Source organism: Falco peregrinus, chromosome 9 (genome assembly GCF_023634155.1).
Source record: "Falco peregrinus isolate bFalPer1 chromosome 9, bFalPer1.pri, whole genome shotgun sequence".
In the NCBI taxonomy this organism is placed as follows: Eukaryota; Metazoa; Chordata; class Aves; order Falconiformes; family Falconidae; genus Falco; species Falco peregrinus.
In genome coordinates this window covers 11,597,313-11,618,671 of record NC_073729.1, presented here as the reverse complement: position 1 = coordinate 11,618,671, position 21,359 = coordinate 11,597,313, and the positions used below count along the sequence as shown (strand labels likewise).

General features: G+C 40.6%; 2 protein-coding genes across 18 annotated transcripts in view; one reads left to right on the top strand and one right to left on the bottom strand.

The window, feature by feature from the left end:
- The window catches only part of PPFIBP2 (PPFIA binding protein 2), a 102,930-nt gene extending 91,807 nt beyond the window's left edge, over window positions 1-11,123 (top strand). For 7 of the 8 annotated variants that reach the window (XM_027778416.2, XM_027778415.2, XM_055813446.1 and 4 more), the window contains 11 exons: window positions 376-417; window positions 2,398-2,539; window positions 4,743-4,881; window positions 5,516-5,644; window positions 6,215-6,365; window positions 6,545-6,656; window positions 7,113-7,201; window positions 8,075-8,197; window positions 8,858-8,983; window positions 9,786-9,974; window positions 10,365-11,123. In XM_027778416.2, the coding sequence (XP_027634217.1) occupies window positions 376-417; window positions 2,398-2,539; window positions 4,743-4,881; window positions 5,516-5,644; window positions 6,215-6,365; window positions 6,545-6,656; window positions 7,113-7,201; window positions 8,075-8,197; window positions 8,858-8,983; window positions 9,786-9,974; window positions 10,365-10,553 (1,431 nt within the window). In that variant the 3' untranslated portion in view covers window positions 10,554-11,123. The remainder of the gene's footprint in view (window positions 1-375; window positions 418-2,397; window positions 2,540-4,742; window positions 4,882-5,515; window positions 5,645-6,214; window positions 6,366-6,544; window positions 6,657-7,112; window positions 7,202-8,074; window positions 8,198-8,857; window positions 8,984-9,785; window positions 9,975-10,364) is intronic. The other variant, XM_027778417.2, reaches the window with a different exon arrangement.
- The window catches only part of LOC101910622 (NADH-cytochrome b5 reductase 2), a 28,806-nt gene that overhangs the window by 2,146 nt on the left and 5,301 nt on the right, over window positions 1-21,359 (bottom strand). The window contains exons 5-11 of one of the 10 annotated variants that reach the window (XR_008748714.1): window positions 20,962-21,106; window positions 19,477-19,560; window positions 18,876-18,961; window positions 17,927-18,026; window positions 15,955-16,152; window positions 987-1,185; window positions 188-781 (exon numbers count right to left, since the gene is read on the bottom strand). Coding sequence is in view for 8 of the 10 variants with exons in the window: in XM_055813454.1 (XP_055669429.1) it covers window positions 15,980-16,152; window positions 17,927-18,026; window positions 18,876-18,961; window positions 19,477-19,560; window positions 20,962-21,106 (588 nt within the window). In the remaining 2 variants the exon portion in view is untranslated. The other 9 variants (XR_008748713.1, XM_055813456.1, XM_055813452.1 and 6 more) reach the window with 9 other exon arrangements.

Here is a 21,359-nt window from a genome sequence, read left to right as displayed (position 1 = left end):
TATGTATGTATGTTCTTTTTTTTTATGTCAGTCATTTTCATATTGTTTTAACTGTTAAACAGCTGCTGTGTTCTCCGCTTAAAGTAAGTCTAAAGGGACCACCCAGAGGCCTGAAAATAGAAGAATTCCTTTGATCGCAACAGAACCTAAACAGGGCCCAAATTTTCTAGTGGTCTGAACAAACACATTTGGTATTAAATATTTTATTTAAATGAAATGAAGAGATAACAGACCTTTTAATATATTGTCAATGCATTAAGTAGTATCACTATAGTAATGAGTACATTGATGTTCTGTGTATGTATGTTAATACTAACATTTCTCTGTTGCTTTTTTCCATAAAACTTTGAAATTACCCTCCCTGCAACTCCGTAGTATGTAGACGGAAAACCAGTACAGCCTGTTGTAGAACAAGAGGTATATTACGTGTAAACTCTGTTAACATTCATCTGTTGTAATGTGCTGTGGTGGTGTGGCTGTGTTTTCATTTTATATTCATTTTCTTTTTAAAACCTTTGCATAGTTCCAGTACTGATAGACTGAGAATAGGGGTAAGGATTTGAAAAGGAACTCTTTTTTTACGTAAAAAGCTTTTCTGCGAGGTTAGAAGCTGAAGTCAGTCAATTTCAGAAAATGCAGTGCTAATGTAATAAGCAGTTTCTCTACTCATAATTTTTGGTACAAGTCAGGATGTACTCCTGCAGTTGCTGAAAGATGAGCAGGGCTCCAGGAACCAAGGAACGTGGCCTGCAGTGATAGTATCACAAAGATCCCTCTTGGCCTTGCAATAAGAATAGATAAACCAGTGGTTATCTCATTAAATATTTGATCTATCATCCCATCACAGACAATGTTTTAAAACTATTTTGTTAGAGTGGGGGTTCTAAATAGGAGCATGCTGTATGTTTCTGTATACTAACTAAGTTTTGCTATTTTCAGTACAAAGTTTTCCTATATAACCTCCCTTCCGATACTGAAACATTTACCGGTAGGAGCTTATTCCAAAACACACAGTCGATTGGAGTTGCAGGTTCGTTGCTCCTCTGGAAAAGCCTCCGTATTCCTGCAGTTTTGACAGCTGTGGGATACACATGTTTATCCAGTGACGGCTCCTTCATCTCTTCATTTGGATTCAGTACTGAAGAAGCCTCAACATCGCGTTTCCAAAACTGTAGACAAGTACCTCTGTGAAACACAAACTTTGGCTGGAATATCATAGAGTCATGGAATGGTTTGAGCTGGAAGGGACCTTAAAGATCACCTAGTCCCACCCCCCTGCCATGGGCAGGGACACCTTCCACCAGCCCGGGCTGCTCCCAGCCCCGTCCAGCCTGGCCTTGAGCACTGCCAGGGATGGGGCACCCACAGCCTCCCTGGGCAACCTCTTCAGGAAAAATTGAGAGATACTCTATTTTTAGCAAAGGCTACATACAGTTTCCTTTCAATACAATATACAGAGACTTTGAGGACCACCTCTTGTGAGCTCTGGGACTGGAGGAAGGTCTTTCCAGCATAATCTCACTGATGCTAGTGACACTGGGTATGTGCGCCACACGTGCAGGCGAGCGTACAGACTGTTCGTTTAGCCTGACGTGGACAAAAATAGTCGAGTCAGCAGCCTGTCAGACTAGCCCTAAAATACAGCTCCGTCCATGCTTTTTTCCCCAGCATATATCAAAAGTATACATTGTGCTTAAGTTCTATAATAGAATTGGCAAGTATATTGTAGCTATGTTTTTGGCAACTGTATATTTAGCTATATCTTTTTTAAAACATGGTAATGTTATCTATACAAAGAGATCTTAATTCTTACAGAAGTTCAATTTATGTACAATAACTTTGTTGTTGATTCTTTCAATGTTATTAATGATGGTGGTCAAATATGTTTGACAAAATTAGTTACACAAATACTTCCAGCGAGATACAATTGTGAAGCAGAAACATAGTCCAGTGGAAAACAGGAAAAACAGAGAGCAAAGAATGGGCTGTGAAGTAACTAAGTCCATTTCTGGCACTATCAAAGTCGTCCATGGAAGGACCAAATCACTACAGAGTGCCAGGGTCTTTGAGGAAAGGGAGGGAGCTAGAAAAGTTCTTATGACAAAACGCAGTAATATTCAACATATATTATCGTTTAATGTAATACAGAGTCTGGCTGAAGCGGGAGGGGCAGATGCGAAGAGAAGGCTGTGTCTTAGCTGGGGAACTTTGTCAGCCGACTGCTGGATTTAAACTGAATTATCTGTAAGCAGGAACATGGAGGGGGCGGTGCCATATTTTGAACCATGAACTTCAAATACTTGTTCTCATCTTTTAAAATAATTGTGTGCTGGATTGCAAACGCTACGAGTGATTTGATTTTGTATTAATTTTTTTCTCTTTAAAAAAACCCCACAGAGTAAGCCACTTGTGAAAGGCAGCAAGTATCAAACCTTGCCAGGAAAGCTGCCTCGACCCTTACAGAACGGAGATCAGGGAACATACGATCTGCCAGATGGGTGCGGCCTGAGCGACGAGGACAGCAGCATCCTGTGCCTGAGTACGTATCCGCACCTCTCCGAGGGTTAGTACGGGGGGAAAAAAGGCAAAGGAAGGGACTGAGGCATAACACGGTACGTAATCTGCTGTGCCAAAACAACAGGCTATGAGGCTCACACGATTCAGTTAAGGAAAGTTCTACTATTTTTTGAACAGTGCACCACAAATATTCCACATTGGTTCACTGGAGAGTAAAGGATGGGTTTAAGTTAGAGCATCCTTTCTGTTGCACTTGATGATACAATTTGCTGACATCATTGGTAGCAGAAGTAATGAAGAGACCCTGTTTTGGAGACCGTGGGGAAAGCATCCTGAAAGTCAACAAATCTGTAACTAAAAATGGAAACTTTTAGAGATGCAAATGTATTGATGATATGAATAAGCAGTAATTTTTCAATAAATGCTTCCAATCCTCCCTTGAGCTTGCTGATCTGTTTTCTTAAAAACAAGCAAGCAAACAAAAATGCACAGCCAAGTGTATCATCAGTACTTTCAAAAAAATGCATGCTAGATTGGCATATTAAATAAACAAACATTGTCCCTGCCATCCCACTGCATTTTAGCATGTGAAACTTTACAATGTAACTAGCACTAAAATGTATATTTCAGGCAAAAATCCTGGTGTCAGCACTGTTGGTTGCTGTAGCTGATGGGGGGACCCACAAGTCAAAAATGAACTTAGAAGGTGCAGAAAAACATCAGTGGATTTTGAAAATACAATTATGTTGTTATTCTGCAACCATAGCTGTATGTGGAAGCCTATATTAATTTCTTTTCAGTGACATCTTAAGCATGAATTTATTGGCAAAAAGTGTTAGTGAGGCACAGAACCAGGTATTTGCCAAGGGCCGAAGAGCTTGGAGCTCAGACACAAGAGTATCCCTTGTGATTTTGAAGTGTTCCTACACTTTAAAAGTCATGGTGGGATTTTTTTTGTTTGTTGGGGTTTTACGTATTTTAAGGTCACATGGTCCTAAAAGCTGCTAGGGTACTGCAGTTTCGAGATTGCAACAGGCTGTGAGTTTTTAGAGTTTTTCTGTGATCCAACATTGTAGGCAATGTGTGAGCCATACTGTTATGTCTTTAACTGCAGGATTATCCAAGGATGGGTGGTCTTGTAAAGGAAAATGTTCTTTCTCTAGAAACAAGCCATGACTCCCTAAATACACTGAATTAACAGAATTTTTTATGCAGGTTGGTTTGTTTCTTGCATGTGCAGTAAACTCATTACACCACCAGTTCAGTATTTCAGAGGAATCTGATATAATCTTAGACACTGCTTCATTTCGGATATTCTGCAGGCTTTGTGGAGCTCTGTAGTACATCCTTTATGTGTTAAAGAATAGTTCACAAGAACAGAACAAAAAAACAGACAGTCATTCCCTATCTATTTAAAACAACCTGTACAGAATTCTTGGGGCTTGTGCACAACAATGCGTATTCACTTTCACGTCAAGCGTAACTGCTTCTTTTCTTTTTTGTTTCTGCTTTAAATGCTTAGCTTGCTTCTTTGCTCTTCTGTAACTTTATTTTGCTGGTGTTTTAAATCTTCTTTGCTTCTTCATCTGGCTTTCTGCTTCTTGGGATGACTGAAGATCGCATCAGGAGTGTCAGTGCACCAGTGCTAGGTACTGTATCTGAACAAAATGCAACTTTACCATGAGTTTTGCTGGTTACTCTTTTCCTTTCCTTTTCCCCTCCCTTTGTCTATGAGATACTAATACCAAGTGGGCCATCCAGATTAAATTCCTTCAGTGCAGTACTGAAATGAAGTAACAGCTTTTGCTGTACGGCATAGTGACAGGATTCCTTTCTAAAATACTTTCCCGGTTTCGCTCTGGTTTCACTGAAGTCAACAGAAAAATTCCCACAGATTTTGATGGAGGGGTTACGGTATTAAGAATAGGCAAGGCAAGAGTCTGCTTCTGTCTGAGGAAGTAATTATTCTGTCTGGAATTAATTATTTAAATAAAATGACTGAAATAATCTATTTTAACCAATGTTTTATTATTTTCTTTTTTGTATCAAATGTACAGCTACTGTGTTTTTCCACATTCTGAGCATGGTTTTTTTTTTAATACAAGAACAATTTTTATATGTATCTTTTCTTTTTTATTATGTTCTGCATTTAAATATTAGTCTCCCAGTTGATAGCTTCGTTAATAATTAGTATAAAATGTAACTCTATTACTTTCTTAACTCAGGAGAAACAGAGAACGTGGATGGTACAGTAGTCTCAGACGACCTTTCACCTCTTTCTTCCGGAATGGATTCAGGTCCGCAGTCTCCACTGTCTCCAGAAAACAGAAAGAGTCCAAAAGGGATCAAGAAAATCTGGGGAAAGTAAGGTCGTTTTTATTTTTTTAGCTCCCTATCAAAGCATTTGGCCTGAGAATTAATCCAGTTCTTGGCAAAAGCTACATTATCTGTAGCGAGAATAAAGCAAAATTCAGGAAAAGGAGAGCGACCAACTCTGTGGGTGTACTAGTGTCTCTCGGTACACGTGGGTGTAGAAAAATGGATGGTAGTGTACACAGCATCGTGCTGTTGGAAGGGGTAAAGACACTCTGCTGTCATTTTAATGCTAATAATTTAGAATGCCAACGGTTTCGTTAGCTATGCAAAAGTAAATGATAGTAAGTTGTTCATTACAGAAGGCATCAGGTAAAAAAAATGCGAGGAAACAACAGAAACAGAAAGCAGGGGGGACTGAGGTTCCCTGTGCTCGCTTCAGCTGCTTTGGGACGGCTGCCCGGCAGCGTGGGCTGGGGCGGCGCAGCAGGGCTTCGTTTCCCCCTCAGAGTTGGGTCTAGACAGCATTTGCCTGGAACTTCTTCAGCTACCACCTGAACGAATTAGGTGTTTGTAGTTTACGGGAAGGTTAATACAGCTTCTAGTTGTCACTAGAGTTTCCACACAACACAAATGTTCTCGGTTGCAAGCTAATAGTACTATCATGGCACTCTTGTCTTGAAAGAATACGAAGAACTCAGTCAGGTAACTTCCCTGCAGACGATCTGGGTTTGGCAGAGTTCCGAAGAGGTGGTCTCCGTGCAACAGCTGGACCTCGGTTATCCAGGTCAAAGGAAACCAAAGGCCAGAAAAGGTAACGGTTCCTTCTTTACCTTGCACAGCATAGGATGCCTTGTGAACAGCCAAACCCTCCTCTTGTGAAATACCCTTTTTAATTAGCAGCAGTATAATGTGCTTCGTTATACGAGGAATTCCACAACAACTAGAAAGAATTTCTCTGGTACAAAAGGTATCCCAAGTAGCCCCCCTGCCCGCACTCCCTCAGCTGCAGGCTGCAGCACTGGCTGGTTGTTGCAGCGTCAAAAATTTCACCTTGTTAAAGAACAAGAAAACCTACCATCTCCTGCGGGAATAGCTACAAAGCCATGAGGATTCAGCGATTCCCATTTTCCTCTTTTCAGACAGAAAACGGGAAATCCTTACTCACCCCCCCAGCTGTTTGCAGGTTGAGCTGGGCAGCCGTGTTAACAGGGCACCCGTATTGCAGCACGCACTGCGAGAAGGGCTGTTGATTCCGTTACTGCACAGAGCACAGCACACTAACGCATACGCTGCAGCGCTGCCTCTGGCACGCAGTGAGCTTTCCGATCATGACTGTAATTCTTTCCTTTAAGATTTTTCAAACCTTTCTTGTACTTTTCAGTGACTACAATGCTCCGTTTGCTCAGTGGAGCACAGAAAGAGTCTGTAACTGGCTCGAGGACTTTGGCCTCGGTCAGTATGTCATTTTTGCACGGCAGTGGGTGACTTCAGGCCATACACTGTTAACTGCGACACCTCAGGACATGGAAAAGGTAATAATTTAACTGTTTCTCTCAAACAACTGTACATTTTGATCCTGTACAACCAGGCCCCTTCAAACACGGGGCAGTGCTACCTTTCTGAAATACATAGTATCAATTTTTATAGCTATCTAATGAGACTAAAAGAGCCAGAGGCAAAGCAAACTATTTGTTAATGGTTATTTTTGCAGGAAATGGGAATAAAGCACCCACTGCACCGGAAGAAATTAGTTTTGGCCATTAAATCAATAAATGCAAAACAAGATGAGAAGTCTGCACAACTTGATCATATCTGGGTGACACGTAAGTGTTAGAACTGTCCTGGAATTGTTTGGAAAGCCACTTCCCCCCCCATATGGATGGGCTGCCTGATGCGTGTTCATTTTAGCAGTTACTAAACATCTTTTTAAGAGCAGTAAGTTTCAACACAGTAAAATGAGGATTTTTGCGTCGTTCTTGACATCCAACTATACAGCTATACACTGTCACCTTCCAAGGGGAATGCTGTCACTGGGGGGGTGGGGCAGTCTAGCAAGAGCTACATGATGCTGTGGAACTTGGGTGCTCAGTCCTGTGCTGCATGCAGAACATCACAGAAGCACTGTGGACAAAGCTGTTGGTGGGAATGGAGTTGAGGCTGCCCTTTCGAAAGGTGCACAGGTGGAAGGCGCTACCTGAACGCCTGGGAAGCCGCCAGCGCAGACAGGAGGGGGCGGCAGGGCTTTGTTCTCACGTACACCCTTGTTCTTGTACCTGCAGGATGGCTCGACGACATTGGTTTACCTCAGTACAAAGACCAGTTTCATGAATCCAGAGTTGATGGGAGAATGTTGCAGTACTTAACTGTGGTAAGCTAAATTTTTTTTCCCTCAGTTTAACCAAATTTAACTTCAGAATGAGCAAAGAATTTTACAGTTTTCCTTTGAATGTGAGCAGTTAAAAGGATTTTTTGCAAGACAGAACTAGTGCCGGTAGTAACTCAGCTGTGTTGTCTAGTGCATGATTACTACTCCTAAGGTACATAAAGTCAGTCACAGCATATGCTATAGCTAACTTCTGCGAAGCCTTTCTGTCAGTATGGTGTAGCACATCATGACCTGTTTTACATGCAGCTTCTCTTGTTCTCCACGCCAAGTTAGCAACGATATTCAGTGAACTAAAGATAAGCAGCAAATCCAGTAATTCGTACAGCAGCAAACCATGCCCTAAACATAGCCACTGCGTTTTCTTACAGTTTCCCTGCCCAGGTTTGGATAAATATTTGGTTTTGTTACCTGTGCTATAAAACAATGCCTACTTTAGCTGTTACCAAAAGTACAGCCCTGTCTACACTGCTTAAGGAGCCTTTGTTATAGGAACATGGTCCCTGCCATCCCATGGTTCTGTGTGTGTTGCTAGCTGCAGTGATCCTGCCCACAACAGGATCTTCACCAGACCAGAAACAGTCCAAAAATTTTAAATCTGAGCCTGGATTTTACTTAATAGGCAACAAGCTCTACTTTGTTTTTTAGCCAGGTACTGCTATGGTGCAACACTTCTAAAAAGTGTAAAACCAACCAATGACAAAACCCCTCTCTTTAAAATACAAGCTCTTCTTCTAGCTAAACCACAGTTACCATGGTTTATATAGAAGAACACAGCAAGCTTAAAATCTCCTTTCTTGGGGAGAGTACGTGTTCGGTATGTGTTCTGTGCCACTCAGAAGGCTCTCTCCTTCACAGAACGACCTTCTCTTCCTCAAAGTCACCAGTCAGCTGCATCATCTGAGTATTAAATGTGCCATTCATGTGCTGCATGTCAACGGTTTTAACCCCCACTGTCTACGCAGGAGACCAGTTGAGGAGGTAAAAGAATGCTTAAATAAATTAATTTAAACAAGCACTAATTACCTGATTCCAGCCAAAGGGGTTAGAAAGTTAGCGGTGTACAACGATACAGCAGAATCACCGCTATGAGGGAACTGCGTCTGAAGCAGTAGTTATGCTGCTTTCCAGCTCTGGAATGTAACCTGTACTCACTGATAATAAATATCCACTCAGTCCTTAAGTGCTTGAGCCACTTGATGGCTGAATCTCCTGCAGTCCCCTTTATAATTTATTTGCTTAGTTTAAAGAAGTTAATTGAACTTCTGAGAGAATAATTTGGAATGTTTTTTCTTTGCCTGTTCTAACTTTTAATGCTCAAAAGACTGTATGGTTTCTGCCTTACCTGGTCAGCATATCTTATTCGCCTAGTATTAAAGACACTATTCTCAAAATGCCCCCTTTTTTACACCTGGCATCTGTAATCTCTACTGTTACACTACTTGACGCAATGTATGTGTACTAGACTATGCCTGCTGTCTTGTCAGAGAATGTTTGCAAGAGGCCTTGAGTGTAACAGAACCGGGGGAAAAAAATGCTGTTTGAGGAGGAAAGATGTTTTTATCTGCACTGAGGATACACATGGTGAATATGCAGTGATGACGCAGGCTTACAGCATCATCATCTTTTCTGGTTCCACAGAATAACGTTTCGCCTTCTGAAGTAGTTCAGTGGTCCAATCACAGAGTGATGGAATGGCTCAGATCAGTTGATCTGGCAGAATATGCCCCAAACCTTCGAGGAAGCGGAGTACATGGCGGCCTGATTGTAAGAATTCAGCATTCTACTACATACCTACTACAAACTGACAGACTGTAACATAAACCATCTTTTATCTGGTGTTTGTCAAGCAGGAGGAAATAAATACATCTGCAATATGACAGTATGATCAGGCCTTCTAAAGAGCCTCTTAATCTTAATTTTACAAAAGGAACTAAAATAAAAAAGGGACTGCTAAAACATGGGGGTTTATCATCAAAGCTGAGCTGTGCATGAGTGTTTAACAGCAGTACATAAAAAAAAGCAAACTGTAAGAGTTTCTTATCGATAAGGCATCGTTGGGTGTTTGAGTGGTTTTAAAAGAGTTGTGAGCCACAGTAAATAACTGACATGAACTTGCAGCAGTCTCGCCCACGCTCAGGAATGACTTTTTTTTAAAATTCAAAACACTCAGAACTATTTACAGCTTAGTAAAGCCAGAGTTCTGAAATACTGTGATTATAGTGCTGTAGAGTTTTTGCAAACATGAAACAGAAAAAAACTGTGCTAAGATTAACTTTGTACTTGGAGTACAGCAGAAAATCCTGAAAACAAACTTGTTCAATCCAAACAAATATAAGATTTGATGATAAATATAAATATGTATTCGCCGGGTCATGCTCTGCATTGTAGTGCCTACTTCCATGTAATTTCCTGTTCAAAGCCCAGTGAGTATCGTATTGTGAATTATAGAAGGTCTAATGTAGACAGCTTAGTAAGAATGAGAAATTCCTCTGATAAGCACTGTAATGGTTTACTACTGCAAATATTTAACCACGTAAAAAATAAATATTCTGCCATTTTCTAATAGATTCTCGAACCTCGCTTCAACGGTGACACACTGGCAATGCTGCTGAATATTCCACCTCAGAAGACCCTACTGCGACGCCACCTAACAACCAATTTTAATGTATTAATTGGACCAGAAGCACAACAAGAAAAAAGAGAAATAACTGAGTCAACAGCATACACACCTCTGACCACCACCGCCAAAGTTCGGGTATGTGTTGCCTTCAGAAAGGAGATTATTTCAGACTTCCTCTGCCCTGTCTTATAAAGAAAATAAGGGACAGACATGGGCAGGGAGAGGTCGGTTCTAGAAGGAGCGTTACATCTTCCTTAATTCTAAATACCAAAGTATTTAATTTGTACATGTTTAAATCAGCTTCTGAAATAAGAATGCAATTCCTTCTGTTCTCAGAAAGAACACTTACCTAAACAAATTTCATAACTGTACCTCCCAATTTGAAAACGACGAGTTTATTTAGTTCAGGATCTACATCCCTGAAGGACTAGAGTATAGCAGTAAATCAGAAAGGAGAAGACTCTGAACGGTTAAAGGAGAACTTTGTTTTTCTTATTCAAAACTTGTACTGTCATCTTGTTTTAGCCAAAGAAACTTGGATTTTCCCATTTTGGAAACTTAAGAAAAAAGAAATTTGATGAATCGACAGACTACATTTGCCCTATGGATACAATCCCAGCTGCTACAAACGGTACTCAGAAGAACTACGGTGGACACAAAGGACTGAGCCCGTTGACTGATAGGGAACTGGATCAGGTGGGCCAGACGGGCTGATGCTATTCTCATCTCACCCTCCCCATGCGTTAAAAGCTTGCCAATAACCACATCCTAGCACATAACAAAGTACTCGTTACATCCGCATGAACTTACTGAGAAAGTATTGGCTATGGACACTGGAAAGAGTTCTACACTAAGAATGTCAGGTTAATTTTTTTTTTAATCAACATCATAAACTCATCCATCTTCAAGCCCTTTTTCAGGAATATAACACCTTTACACTACGAAGATTGATGTATTTTGACAATTAAGGTGGTGGTTGTTGTGAATACAAGACTTTTGTACTTCTAGCTTTCATAATCTCAGTATGGCACACTACTTTTTTCATTATCTTTATGGGTGGTTTTTAATGTAATAAATCTATTTGGACTAATTTGTACAAAGCTATCAAGTTATATATCAAAATACAACTGGATTGTATATTTTCAACAGATATTAATCAAAGAATCCAACTGAATTTTTCTTTCGTTATGTACAGTGGGCAGTAGTTATGCTTAGACAGTATGTGAAAACTATGCATCAGTAATTAACAAGATTATTAATAAACAGATACTTAACAAAAGTGAATTATTCATGTGGTAGTGAACTTGTGAATGAAGCTGTCTAGACATCATACAGACAAATGATGAAGACTAAAAACCATCAAATTTGATGAAGCTTTGCTGTCGTGTAAAGGGATGTAAACCCTGAAAAATGGAGCTCCTGAAGGCTTGTGTGAACTCTGTCCCCACACAAGAGCCAGACAGAAGCAGCCAGGCTAAACTGTCCTATCTCCAGTGACCTTAAGGGAGAGAAAAACATTTTAAGCCTGATAAGAGAATGGTTAAAAAATTGAGAAGACTAACGGTGAATATTTTTTTCATTTGCATGATTTACTGCATCTAACATCTCATTTGTGTTCATTATCTAACTAGTGCCTTTTTCAATGTACACCTTAGTAAAGTCCTGCTCCTGAGCAGGGGCAGTACCAAATTCTGACTGTAGTAAGTACAGATGTCTGCTTGCACAGTTAAGAGTTGCAAGGGAACGCATTAATTCTGAGCCAAGTGCTTACACTACGCAGTTGTTCAAGCATTCCAAAATTACTGGATTTGTCTCTAGGAGCATGGTCTTTCAATTAAGCATGACTTCTGAACGTGTGGGCATGCAGTGAGATCGCAACACCCTGGAACTGGTAACCTTTCCATATAAGAATAGGTGGGACTGTATCGGGAAGGACTCGTTAATTCTTGCCTGTGAAAGAAGACTACCAGAAGTATAAGTGTTACACCATCTGGAAAATACTACTCTTCATTGATAATATCAGTTAAGCTTTTCTTTTCTTGTGTGAATTACTGCTCAAGTTTAATGGACTCAATCTTTCTAAATTAGGATTCACTCTTCCTGTCATTAGATGTGTTTTGACGTACCTTAAATCATGGAGACATTTTTGTTAATGAGCAGTAATGAGAGCTTTTAAACACAACGTTGTTTGTCCAGACACAGATACCTCCCAAAGATGCATGTAGAGTGAACAGAATTGCACATACTGTCTGATTTGAACTAGTTCCTGAATACTTTTGCAGATGGAACACTCAGAAGGAACAGTAATGCAGATAGGGGCTCTTTCTCAAGGCATAAGCCATCTTACGGTATGTACCCATTTTGCTCTTGTTCTAAAGTCAGAAATGTATTCTGCTAGAATTCAGGGAAAGTTGGTCATTGCTGGTACTAGTTAAGAGTAAGTGGGTCACTGTTCTTGATAAATACCTCTTTATAGCCTGGCTGCACAACCACAGTCCAAAATACTCCTGCTTTTAAAGCACACTAGAAATTCACTCTCATTTAGGCCTATTTTAAGTTTTCATGATCTCTGCTATCTCTTCAACCCAGTGACAGATATTCATCCCCTTAAGTGAAAACAACTCTTGAAAGATTTTGCAAGTAACTGCAAACGCCTCAGTCTGAGCAAAGTCTAGCAAAGAGGTACAGATGTAAAAATTTACATGAGCTAAAACTCCATGGAAAACAAAACAATAAAATCGCTAATTCCTGACCCCACAGCAGCTAATTACCGAGGAAAAAAAAAAAAAGAGAAAATAAAAAAAAAGAAAAAGTTGACTGAAGGGAGTAATGAAAAGTTATGTAACAGAGTCGAGTCACGTGCCAAACAAAATCTGTGAGAATCTCCTCAGGCAAATAATAGCTTATTTAAAGCTGCATTCAAGAAACTGCTTTTAATCTTCTGTGGCTCTAACCCCCTCTGTTGTGAATCTGATCTCATTACAGCCGGATTTCTTTAACCCTAGGCCTCTGACTGAACGTGCTTACTCGCTCACATCTTGTTTTGCAGACGATGTTAAGCCAAGATGAAACGCTGAATGACAGCAGGTTTTTAACACCTACGTTTGAAGACTGGAGATGATGGTTCAGCGTGACCAAGAACACTAACAGTACCTCATGCCTGTCCGGAGGGGTGGCCAGGAGAAGCTCGATGCTGTGGTGCAGAAAAGCTTTATCTCGTTTCTGCCAAGGAGACTTACACATAGCATTTAATATTGGCAGCGTAGCAACGTGTTACAGGTAACTCTCCTCCACACTTTTTTGCGTATAATGTGATGTGAAATAGGTGTTGAGAGAGAAGCGGTACTCATAGCCAGAGTCTAGAAAGCTGGGACTGGCAACGTGTTTTACCCTTTTATTCAGTTGTCTTCTACATGGAATGTTTATGTACTGTTACATGAAAGATCTTTTGTATTTTTTTTATTTTTATAATTAGCTTGTAATGCAGGAATCATTAACACTTTATTGTACCATGTCGACTAATCAGAGCTACCTAGAAATTCAGATGGATGCTGGTGAGTGTAGCGGCAATTGCTCACTGAACACAGTCTCACCAGAGACAGTCTGTCTAAAATGGCTAGCACGGATGCACACGTGCAAGCATCAGGATGTCACAAGCCTTCTGAACAGTCAAAATGGTCCAGACAAAGTTTTCTGACCCCCCTACCAGGTCGGTCTAAAACAGCACTGGCGCTCAGGAAGACCAGTAAGCCCATTTTTTTTCCCTAGTGACACCTAATTAAACATGCAGCTGCAAACAGCACTGAGGACTGGAGATTACAGCAGGAACTTTTGTAACATTTGCATGAGAACTGGTGATGTTGTAAACAATATTGCTGCTCACTTTCAGTTCTCTCTTCATTCCAGCTACAGAGAGATTTTCATAGAATACTTGATGTAGCAATAGGAAACTAACATTACTGCTCTGTGATGTGCAAAATGTGACTAAGGAGCATCAGGCAAGTACCATAATAAAACAAGTATTTGTTTCTTTAAAACACCTGACAAAACAGATCTGTTGCTATTCTACTGGGCTAGGCAGGACTGCGGCACTGGAACAGAGGGAAATACAGCCTCTCACTACTGACTGGAGGGGCTCTCTGACAGTGAAAGTGTCCCCTTTACAGCAGCAATTATCTGTTGACATGTGTCTCGCATGTATTAATAAGGTATAAGCAAGATATCTTAGTAAATAGGAAAACGCCAGAAATCTGCTCAGTTGTAAAGAACGTATATGGATGCTTTGCCTCACTGTCTCCTCCATGGCTGCGGGGTATCAGTGTACACACGAACCAGGCCTGAGGGCAGGTCTCTCCCAGCCACAGCCCTCCCAGAAAAAGGGGAAATCTCCCATACTGTCTAGAGTTTGCAGCAAGGGCTCTTCGAGAGCTGTCCGTGGCACCTTTCGAAGGTCACCTCTCTACTCCTTACTCCATGAGCAGACTGTGCACTGTACGGTCAGATTTTAGAAGCTAAACACATTTTATTGTCCAAAACAGTAAAACCAAGACAAACATTTTTCAATCACTGAGCAATTAAACAGTAATGGAAAATCTAAAGGCACAAGAAGTCAGTCTACACATCAGAAAACTAAAAACATTTACTTAATGAAGGGTTAAGTACATGTCCAGTCTCGCAATGCAATCAACATTAGTAACCAGATCACATACTACAGGCATTTGAAATACTTTGCCAGGTTAATTAGCCAGCAGACTTATTACAGCTCTACAGACAGGATAAGCTGAGCTCCAGTGGTGGCAGCCTTAGTATCACTGGCATATTCAAAGCAGATTTTCAGATTTCTTTCAATGATGTATTTATAACTTGGTGTGGTGTTGTGCTAACTCAGCTGTGAATAGTCAGTCCTCAAAATTATTGATTTATTTTAATATATATATATCCAATAAGAAATCCTAATTAGCATAAAAGTGGCATAAATGGTTATTTTTTTGACTGTTATGAATAAATTCTGAATGTTCCTCCATCTCTTGCTCACTGTGGAATGTGTCTAACACAAATACATGTGGCTGGTATCTCATTAAGGACAGAATCACAGCCTGAACCCCTGTGTCTGTCTTTGCATTAATACTACAAATGTAAATAATGAAATACAAAACCCCTACGATGATTTCTAACTAGCAGATTCCTTTTGTTTTGCTTTAGATGAATGAAAATATTTAGCAAACATATTCATTAGCACCTGAAGAAACAAGGGCTCAAGGATTTGTCAGACCCAAAGACAAATGTAGTATAAACTAATTCCTGGAAATGCAGTACTTCAGGCACTGAAGACTTAAGAATTAAATGCTATGTGGTAAAAACACTTAAGATGAGGCATTAGCTGAGTATAAGATCAACTACAGGAAGAAAGAAGTTCTCTCTCTCATAAGCAAAGGAAATTTCTGGAACTGCCAAGAGAGCAAGCACCATTCAAATGATGTAACATCACTGGATAGTTACATCTGTATATACAGCCCAGAACTTGCATGTATAGTTGGCAGTGATTGTTTAGGTAAAGCTGTCACTGATGAGAATTTCTGTTACACTTGCAAGCAATTTGTGTGTTGCCCAAATCCTGTTCACTTCTTCAGTAGCATACTGTGACTGCTCACTTAATCCCTGGTAAATAGCTGTAAAACAGCATTTAGGAAAAAAAAAAAAAAGGCAAGCAAAAAAAAAAGAAAAGACTGTTGCTTGTACCCTTCTTCCCCAGGACTCACTAAATTAATTACTTACAGAGCACAGTCAAATAATCCTACTGCAGTTTTATACCCTCTCCCAAATTCTATACTAATGTTAACAAAAAACTGATTTTATCTCTATCCTGCTTCTCCAATTACACTTAACTTTTTTTCCTCAGAATTAACATTTGATACTAAGAGGTCAGACTAGGTTACTGCCACACAACTCACGACAATCTCTCAGCTTCCTAGTATTAACACACACAAAGGTAATTCTGATGTTATGAACCGCAGAAATAACACCAAGCAGTTAAAAAAGACACACGGACACAATAAAAAGAAATACTGCACAGTTACACACCATCTGTTCCTGTAGGAAAATATGCAGTACTTACAAAAGGGTATCAGATGACATCAGCATCAGTAAGAAAATGTACTGCTCTTGGGATAGCCGAGTGTGTCCAGGTTGGGCTGACATGCAAACTGAATCATAGGTGGTGGCCCACACATGAGAATGAGTGTCTCGCTGCCCGGGGAAGGGAGGTGGTTTTTAATCATGTCTGCAGTGATGAAGCCAGAACTGTACTTCCAATCTGAAACAAAGAAATTAAAATATTAATTCAAATCTCTGTAGAGTCTGAAGCCTTTTCAGATTGCGTATGTTGCACTCGCAAAGTTAGCCACCGTCACTGCAAGCCAAGAGAGGGTTAAATCTCTGAGCTCAAACCTAGTGGTCCCCTTCCACAGGCACAACAAGGATCTGGTTGAGAAGAGATGAAAGTCTGTGCGTAAATGACAGATTTAAAAGAAAGGAGACAGCAGGACAGAATAAACAGGAAGAGTAAATCAGCTTTTCCAGTGAAGAGAGGTCACCCAGGGACAGTTGTGCAGGGAGAGGTACTGAGTGCCATCCAACATAATAAAAAAAAAAGTCTGGGAAAAAAACCTGAGTGGTGAGGTGACAAAAGTTTGATGACAACAGAAGTTCTGCTGTGTAGGTTAAGTGATAAGAGGAAAAAAAAAAAAAAAAGAAAGAAAGGCTAAACGATTTCAAGCGGTAATATTATTGAATGCATCTGCCATTTAAAGTGAGCCAAACAGGAAAAGTAATCCTGCCTTCACTTATGAAAACATGTGCTTTAAGCTCATTTATCAGAAGCAAGACACTGGGGTTATGAAAACGGCAGCAGTCAAAAGGCCTGTGAAACGTTAGGACGTATCAGGAAGGGGAAAGGGAACAAAGGGAACACCATGTCAAAGTAGACCCCCAGTCTGCCTGCCTCTTGGCTACTGCTGTTCAGTTCTGATCTGCTCAGCTCAAAAAGGGACACACACAGCAGAGTGGAAAAGGCTAAGAGAACAGGGACGAGCAAAGGTGTGTAATCACTGCTGCGTGGGGGAGCCCAGCAACCTCAGTACAGAGAAGATGGGGCAGCAGGGTGATGGACAGATGTCTGTAAAATTCACAACGTCAAGACAGTCAGTAGGCACCTATTTACACTCTCTTCCAGCACAAGAATTAAGCGGCAAATGCAAACCAGAAGTCATTCCTCACACAGAAGTGCTACCCACTAACAGACTGCCAAAACGCTCATGTGGGCTCCCGAGGAGACGCACCAAGATCTTACAAGAACAGTCCGCAGAGAATTACTACAACTGTAGAGACACATTTGGCTCAGAACTAACAAATATTAAAGACTGGAAGAGCACCAAGGCCTGCTGGTTACTCTTCTCTGTCCATCTACTCAGGGCTATTGCTGACAACAGGTACAGAACTTTGACCTGACTCAGTCTGGCTCTCGTGTCTGTTAAATAAAAGCACAGATCACTTACAACATCAGCAAACATGAATTCCCACGTTTCACAGGAGAATGAGTAGCGTTCAACCTCTCCCTCCATTTCTCATTCAGCCCTACACCAGGCTACAGTTAGTGCCTAAATCTACGCATGGCAGCTCTATTTTACCAGAATCTAAGCCAGACCTGCTGCAAAACAAAAATGTGCCTGTACTATTCACAGGTATTAAGCAATTTAATGCCAACAAAATGCTAACATAAGCTGATCTGGGAGATAGCCGAAACCAGAGCTGTAACTTTTGCTGACAAGTCCCCAAACCCATACATCCTGAAATATGTCAAAAGAGCCACTGAGGAACATGTCTGACCCAACAGGAGTTAGTTCACACTTTCTAAGGCCCACCGGGTTTAGAACACTTTTCAAAACAGGTGGTGTGGCAAGGCTTGTTTCTGAGGGGCTGGGGGACATCTTTGTTGTTTAAGACAAGGTGGTTTGATGTTATATTAATGGCCCGTTGAACTAGAGTGCAGCGACGAGCAAAGGCATTTCCAGTGTGTACAAGCAGCCTACCTTGTGGAGGTCTGTCCAGTGTATACCAAAGCACGAACTGATCAGGATGCCTCTTCGCAATGTCTTCGAGCTCATCTCTCAGTAATATATCTTTTTCTGTCTGCAAAATGAGACTGCTGTTTAGCTCCAAACCATCTCAAGATCCCTTCTAATGTGAGCTCATCTGGCATTTAGTAAGATAAATTCAACAACTCATTCAAACCAAGAAAGTCTGAGCTTTTTTTCCCCTTACATGATAACTATTATCATTACAGGCTTCTGTAAATTCAGATTAAGAACAACAAACTATAAGACTTAATAGCCATGTAAACACTGTCTTAAAGATGGCAATTTGGACAACTTTTTCATCCAGGCTAAACTCACAATTAGCTGGATTTGTCTCTGACCCTGGCAAATAAAGCCCTGTACCAGCTTGGTGAAGGTTAACTTTAGAAACAGATTAACAGAACAAAATCCTGTTTCCTTGAAATCAATGAAAAAGTAAAATGAGTAGAGGGGTCAGGATCTGTTCACGTTATTTATTCCCTAATGCAGGAAGTGGGGAGTACAAGTGGAACTATGAGGAGCCATCTTCAAAACAAATAAGAGATTATGGGAACTATGACACCACCATGCAAATATTTATAAAGGGCCTTATGGATTGTTTTTTTATTCAATTTCTCCTTCTTAAATCATTTTAACCAAGACAATATAGTAAAAACTTATATCATAACCATTTCTTGCCCCTCCCGATACCGATCATTTTTAAATGTACTATCTCAGAAAATATTTTCTTATAAATGGTTGGGTGAAAATACAAACACAAGGACACTGGAAGAGTATGGACATTTCACAGCAGTATTTTATCCAGGGGTTGATGCCCCATCAGTTTAAAAAGCTCAGTGACCAGTAAAACAAGTAGGCCGTTAAAGAAGGACAAACAGATGAGTCCGTATACTCATATACTCACCTGATTAGCAAAAAGAAGGTAACATTTTGTGGAGTCCTTAGGATCATTTGTGATACGACGAATCAGCTGCAACATAGGAGTTATTCCTGTTAAAAAACAAAGTGGTTAAAAACCAGTTCCTTCTTTCTGTGGCTGCAGTTTCAATATTCATGCTGCCTTCCTTCAGTCTCAGTGGGAGCTTAGTTTGAACAAGGCTACATACCTCTGAATTTCTAATCCATGCCAAATGCAGAGGTTGGGGGGTTCCATTATAACAAATTGTTTCAAAACAAAACAGTAATACTTGTATCTGGGTCTTTTCTCTTCATCATTCTCTATCACATACAGCAATTCCACCACCATGACATTATCCTAAAATATTTTTTGTCATTGAGACTGAAGCTCAGAGAGACGAAGTGACTTCTCTGAGGTCACACGGTATATCAGGATTAAACCTCTGAAGTTGCTAGCTCCCCAGACTGAGCTCAAGCCACTGGAAAGCCTCCATGTTGCCAAACACTCATGAAAAGAAATACATGTGTTAAGTGCTTGATACTCTTCACATGCATCCATAAAGATGTCCTCATTCCTTAGACATTCCATATGATGAGACTAGTTTTACCTGTTCCTCCAGCTATCATCCCAAGATGCTTTGCAACCTTCTTCTCTGCTTCAGACTTCTTATGAGGCTTGATAAGAAAAGTACCTAGAAGAGATATTCAAAAGCGATAGGTACATTAACTCTCAAACAAACATGGATACAAATTCCATGGGAATAAATTACTATCACCTACCAATTCATTAGGACAAGTCTTCTGGAAATGCTAGACAGACTCACCACAGCATTAAGCACAAAGAGTAGAAACCTCTCTGTCTCTGTAAACTCCAATCCTTGCTTTGAACAACTGATTTACTCCACTACCCAGCGTCATTTATAATAAACTCAATGGTTCCCACATCACTGCCTAGAACACAACTTGGCAACCATGGACGTTAGTGGTACCTAAAAATAACCCCAGCCCCTACTACAGAGAAATCAGTTTCTTAGGCCATCCTCATCATCCCCACTTGCACCATGGATCTAGTCATTTGCATGTCCACATTCAGTGGAGTTGCAATTAAACCAGCATCAAGCAAGAGCCCCTGCAAAGCTCAGAATTCGGACAGTTGGAACCTTGCATACTGTATCAAGTACTTTACTACTGTAATTAATTTCCTGTTAATGAGATCCCCATGACACCTGCAGTCAGCTAGGTGACCACCTTCTAGTATCATGTGATGAGAAGACCTTGCTAATTGCTGCTCTACACCTGGGTATACCAGCACTTCAGAACTATCACCAAACCAGACTGTCTGCAATTGAATTAATCTCCAAGGATCAAGCCAAACGACAAGTCCATGAAAAGCACCTGACATAGTCCAGTCTCTCCTAGCTACTGCTTTTGATAGCAGCCAAAGCAGAGCAGAAAGGAAGGTTTGTAAAACACGCATCACTAGTTTTCTCTGAGATATAACAGAATCATCAGTATATTACTCATCGTAAAAGGTCATGATCCAGAGAAGCGCTAAGCACTTATGCCCCTGAAGCAAGAGCACAGTCCCTCTCAGTCAAGATCAGTGCAGGATCTTTCACTTGAATCTTGAAAGAGGATTACTTCTCTGAACTTACTTCTCCTAGTCAACTCAGACCTGGTTTAATCACGAAATGGAGCTGGCTCTCAGTCAGCAGGTTGTTTAGCAACAAGGCTGAGATTCTCAGAGGGCATTTTAGGCCACAACCTCCCTTGTTTAAGAACCATCTGGAACACCACCATCCAGATATATACAGCTGAGATATTATTTCCACTGCAGCCTTCTCAGTAATGTAATGCAATAATGATTTTTTCAGATTTAATTATATGGTCCCAAGAGTGAGACAATAACCAACTATTCCTCACACAAAGTACTCATTCCCACCATATCAACCATGATGGGCTCTTGGTCAGGACCAGGAAAGGTGGATTTTCTCTTCTCCACTTTTGAAAAAAAGATTCTGTACAAAGTTGTCAAGTTTCGTAAAACACCTCTGAAAATTACCAATACAAATTCCTCCTTTTTGCTCTCCCACCTTCATGTCGCGTACCTGCTCCCTTATAGACAAGGAGCCCATTTGGCCCTCTGAAATCAATAATATCTCCAATCTTCATATCGTCTAGGTACTGGGACATCTTTCCACCTTCTGGAAACTTGGGATTCACATTTTTGTGGTACACCTGAAAAAGCAGTCATTTGTACGATATCAGCCGCTAGCTTTTCTGCAAATAATATAACAAACAGCAAAACACAGCATCGTATTGCTACGTTGAAATACAGGATCTGAGAAAGAAATTCAGACAATTCATTACTCTCAGTTATCTGTTGAGCCTTGCAACAGGAAGCAGCCAAAATAAGTACAATGCTGTCATGCGCGTGTTCCTACGCGCTCTGCAAACAGCCAGGCTGATAGGAGTAGGTGGCAGGCAGATT